Source organism: Anopheles coustani, chromosome X, assembly GCF_943734705.1.
Source record: "Anopheles coustani chromosome X, idAnoCousDA_361_x.2, whole genome shotgun sequence".
Classification (NCBI taxonomy): Eukaryota; Metazoa; Arthropoda; class Insecta; order Diptera; family Culicidae; genus Anopheles; species Anopheles coustani.
In genome coordinates this window covers 6,552,416-6,556,992 of record NC_071290.1, presented here as the reverse complement: position 1 = coordinate 6,556,992, position 4,577 = coordinate 6,552,416, and the positions used below count along the sequence as shown (strand labels likewise).

Here is a 4,577-nt window from a genome sequence, read left to right as displayed (position 1 = left end):
TTTCTCTCTCTCTCTCTCTACCCACGATAAAGCATAAAACACACGCACTCATGCACGCAAACGCACACATAATTGCTTCACAGACGTTGCGTTAGGATTTAGATTAACTTACTCTACTTTCGTTTCGCAGTTTCGGTACAAACGTTCGGTAACTATTTCGGATGAATCCGTCTTTCCAACGAGTTTTCACTTGAACCGAGACGAGCAGCATTAGATTGCAACTTTTCGCTGCGGCGATGCAATCCTGAAATGTTCCAGTTCAGGGGGGGAGAGGGGGGATTGGGGCAGCAAAGTGCAATCGTTGTGCTAGCGATGAGTGTAATGATCTGCGCTTTTCGCTCGCACAGTGATCGTGAGTGTGACAAGCAGTGGGACAAGATAGTGCTAATTTTGTTTTCCTAATGTTTTGTTTAGAAAACACTATTACTTAAGACTTTCAAAGGTTAATAAAAATATTGGAAACTTGTTTCGCAAGAATTGGGGCAGAAAAAAAAAACATTCAAACTGTTGCCGAAGTAAGCGTCACACCCTTGGTAGTTATTTTAACTTTGTAAGCTTCTCCGCGGCTTAATTTGTCTTGTTGTTTATTACACACTTGTTTGCGTTTCTCATGCCAGGGTATACTCACACTGCGAGACTTATTTATCTTTGTGTTTCAATAGTTATAGGTAAAATGGCCTGTTTTTCACTCTTTCAGCCACATGTTTTCTTCTCTAAAATCCACTTTTCAATTAATATTTCGTATACATCCACGTTGGTAAGCTCCAAAACTGTTACATTTGTGTTGTGTGTAACGAATGTTTTTAAATAAAAGCTCTTTTGCAAGCAAGCTGAGAAGTATTTGTCAGTTTTCTACAGCAACTCGCCAAACACCTTCTTTCATTAGCTTATGACGTTGAAATGGACCGAAGTGATGCGGTGGAAAAGCTATCACCGCATTCTCCTGTCCGTCCACTATTGTGTTGTGCGTCCATTTTTCTTTTCGGTGGGGCAAAGCAAAACAAAAAAACGGGAATGCTGCCCAAAAAATCGTCAGGGATTTGTCTCTGCGCTTGGCCCGGGGATGACAGGGAAAGCCGGTGTGCCGGTGGGATTCATTTAATTGAAAATTTTGAAGAACACAAACTTCCCGTCCCGAGAAGTTGGTTAACGGGGGTTAAAAAAAAAACCACACGGTGGATGAACAGAGAGGAAAATGTTGTTGGGTAGGATAGTGAACGAACGATAAAAAGAGAGAGAAAGAGCAAAAGAAAAAAAGGAAAGCGACAAAGAGGTGAAAGTTATAGCGCAGCGATGGGAAATCGCGGGCAAAAGTTAGATGAACGCACGTAATCGATATTCCGCTGGAATGTACGTTTTTCCGGCTTTTTTTTTTTTGGTGGAAAATTTCATTCTCGATGTAGTTCGCTTACTTCGCCTGATGACACCCACAGCGCCAAACTGTTGCGCACTCCACCACACCTCGAGTGCGGAGCGAGCATTGGCTCAAGCTGGTCGTTTTTCCGTACCATTTTCCACCGCTCGGCACGCTTTTTCCGGTTCCTTGCCGGGAAAGGAATAGTTGTTGCGTGGCGGAAAATTATCTCGCCGGTAGATTATTTGGCTGGAAACACCTTTCCGTTTGACAGGTACTGTGAGCTTATTTTCGCCACGTAAACATGTTGTCATTTCGCAAAGGTGCAAAAGAAAATTGTGTTTTCCCGTTCAACGGCAATTGCACGGAAATGGTGTGTGCCACATTAAACAATTTTATATAGGAGAAATAAAATGTAAAATATAGACACAGCGCTAACGGACGCGAAAGACTTCACGGTGATGCAAAGTGTTGTACGATCGCAGAGCAGCAGAAAAGTCAAACCAGAACACCGAGCTGACAGTTGACGGCTACTAATCTGCCGCTAAGTAACTGTCGGCAAAGAATTCATCTTCCCCGGCCCTTTCTCGTTTCAATCTCGTTTCATCCTCTCGTTCTTCTTTTCTTTTCTCTTCCCCCGCGCAGTGCCACATGGCTGCCATCGTAGCCTCTTCGTCGTCCGTAAGTCACAACACGATGGTATGTTCTTCCACTGCTTTGTGTCACTGTTTTGTTTGACGTCTTTTGTTTGAACTGTTTGCTTGTTTACTTTATATTTTGGTACACTTAATGCAATTATTTAGTTGCTTGATTACCTTTATCCTATGCTTTCAAGTATCGTTGTACTGAGAACATTAGTTGTAACAGATCCTTTGGTAAATCCAATTTGTGTTTTGTTGATGTTTTTGTATACCTCTCTTTCAGATTTAGCATGTTTACTTTATGTTTTGGAACACTTAAAATACTATTTAGTTGCTTCAGTACCTTTTTCCTATGCTTTCAACTCGTTGTATTGGGAAGAGTAGTTGTGACAGATCCTTTGGTAATTCCAATTTGTGTTTTGTTGATGTTTTTGTATACCTCTCTTCGTGATACTTCTGTTAGCTTCTTTAATTTTTATTTTGGTACACTTCAAGCTATTGTCTAGTTGCTTCAGTACCTTTTCCATATGCTTTCAACAATCGTTGTACTGAGAATTTTAGTTGTGACAGATCCTTTTGCTTTTCCAATTTGTGTTTTGTTGATGTTTTTGAATATATCTCTTTCTTATACCTTTGTTAGCTTGTTTTCTTTATGTTTTGGTACACTTCAAGCTATTGTTTAGTTGCTTGATTACCTTTTTCCTATGTGTCGTTGTACTGAGAACTTAAGTTGTGACAGATCCTTTGGAAGTTCCAATTTGTGTGTTGTTGATGTTGTTGAATATCTCTCTTGCGGATAATTGCAGAGCGGCAGTAGCATGTTCGATAACGGTTACCGGCGGGGGAACACTCGGCAGCAGTCGCTGCTAGGGCCGCACGGGCGATCGGGTCATCACCACCATCACCAGCACTACCACCACCATCGGCATTACTGCAACAGCCACTACTATCACCATCGGTCGCGTCCGGCCAGCCGGAGCGAGGTCCGATTAGGTTCGCTGCTGTCACCGGACGTTGGCGGCGGCTGTCCAGCTCCAACCACCACGATCACCCCCACTACCACCACCTCGCCCACCACCCCGACAACTAGCGGCTCCATAACCAACGCCAACACCGCAACCATCCATGGGAAGATGGCAGTACCGGTGTCCTGCATCGGCTCCTCCTCCTCCTCCTCCTGCTCCTCCTCCCAGCAGCCCTCGCTTGCGAGAGCCCGCCGGGCCAGCAGTACCGGCCCCGTCCGGCGGTGCACCTTCGCCCCCTCGGTCGGTGGCGTGCCAACCGCGCCCGGTCTGCGCAGCGAAGGTCGCCGACTCCGGCGCCAGTCGTCGTCGGTGGCGTTGTTTGCCGAGCAGGAGCGTCCTCAACCCCGCCAGCCAGTGCTACCACCGCCACCGCCACCGTAAGGACACTCGAACCAAACAAAAAAAAAACCCTCCCCGTTCGGATCGTCACGACCGTTACGGGCCGTTACGCGCTCCAGTGCGGCGCTACCCAATTTGCTTACAAAAGGTGTGACCGGGCTGGTCGAGAGCAATTGAGCAACGTGCAAAAGAGGCGACAACAAAGGTCGGACATTCGCTGGAATCACTAGAAAAGAGAGAGAAAAAAAGGTTCCTCGTGGAGCAGTGCACAGGAGCTTCTTGTCAATCTATTCCAGGTGTACAATATTTGTATGTATACTGAGATGCATATTCTTAGGATTAATAGATGCTATCAGCCATCCTCCTCCGGTTGGGCACGAGTAGAAGGATGTGTTGAGGAGCTGGGTGCGTCCAGTACGACACGATCGTGAGTCTTCTCCACTTAAGTCCTCCAATGGGAAACAGGGAACACAACCGAGGCACTTGTGTTACGATTTTGATTGCGCCCGAATGTATGCTACCGTCGCTGAACCGTTACGGGAGCTTAGTACTCTCTTCTTTACCACGTTCTAGCATTTATTTTCCTAACATTCATTTCTAGCATGTGGAAAATATCAGAAAAAAAACTTAGTTCACGATGCCGGGCGCATAATGGTTTGCTTTAACAACTAAATATCGCTGTGACATTGCGAGTCTATAGTCAGAGGTTCTAGCGTTTACGGAAGGATAAAAAGGTGCGGACAAGAATAGAGTAGACAAAGGACAAATAATAATAACGAAGCATTACAGCATCGTGGAATAAAAAGAAAGAAAAAAAAAAAACAAATTGGAGCCGGGGAAACCTGCGTACCTTCGCCTCCAAAGTGGTAAGCAATCGCTGCAACGTCGCTGCTCAATTTCCTTCCCAACGAGGGAAGGCCCCCCCCCCCCCGCAATAAGCTTCATCAACAACATTCCTTCCTCTGTACCTTTCAATTAAGCGTGTTTAGATAGCTCAATTAGAAATGCTACCCCTCCCTTCCCCGCTCCCGTTTGCTGTCTGGCTCGTTTTCTCCACCTTCTCAGTGGGTTCCTTTTATGTCTTTGCTTCCCTTTCCTTTCCTTTCCCGCTTAGAACCGGAAGGGAGCTATAATGTCAATCATGCGGCCCCCGCGCGAAACGTTAAAATGGAAAAAATACTCAAACGTGATTACGATACGATGAGGGAACGCCAACAA

General features: G+C 45.5%; 1 protein-coding gene across 1 annotated transcript; it reads left to right on the top strand.

Moving 5' to 3' along the window:
• Nucleotides 1–2,005: 2,005 nt before the first annotated feature.
• Nucleotides 2,006–3,401, top strand: LOC131268912 (homeobox protein MOX-2-like). Its single transcript, XM_058271210.1, has 2 exons — nucleotides 2,006–2,053; nucleotides 2,802–3,401. Exons 1-2 carry the CDS (start codon nucleotides 2,006–2,008, stop codon nucleotides 3,399–3,401), a joined length of 648 nt encoding a protein of 215 aa, XP_058127193.1.
• Nucleotides 3,402–4,577: the final 1,176 nt, after the last annotated feature.

What these genes read in the sequence shown, in the direction of transcription:
- LOC131268912 (XM_058271210.1), top strand. Translation starts at nt 2,006, where the DNA reads ATGGCTGCCATCGTAGCCTCTTCGTCGTCCGTAAGTCACAACACGATG. An exon ending in CCGTAAGTCACAACACGATG is followed by an intron (nt 2,054 to 2,801) that starts GTATGTTCTTCC and finishes GGATAATTGCAG; the next exon opens with AGCGGCAGTAGCATGTTCGA.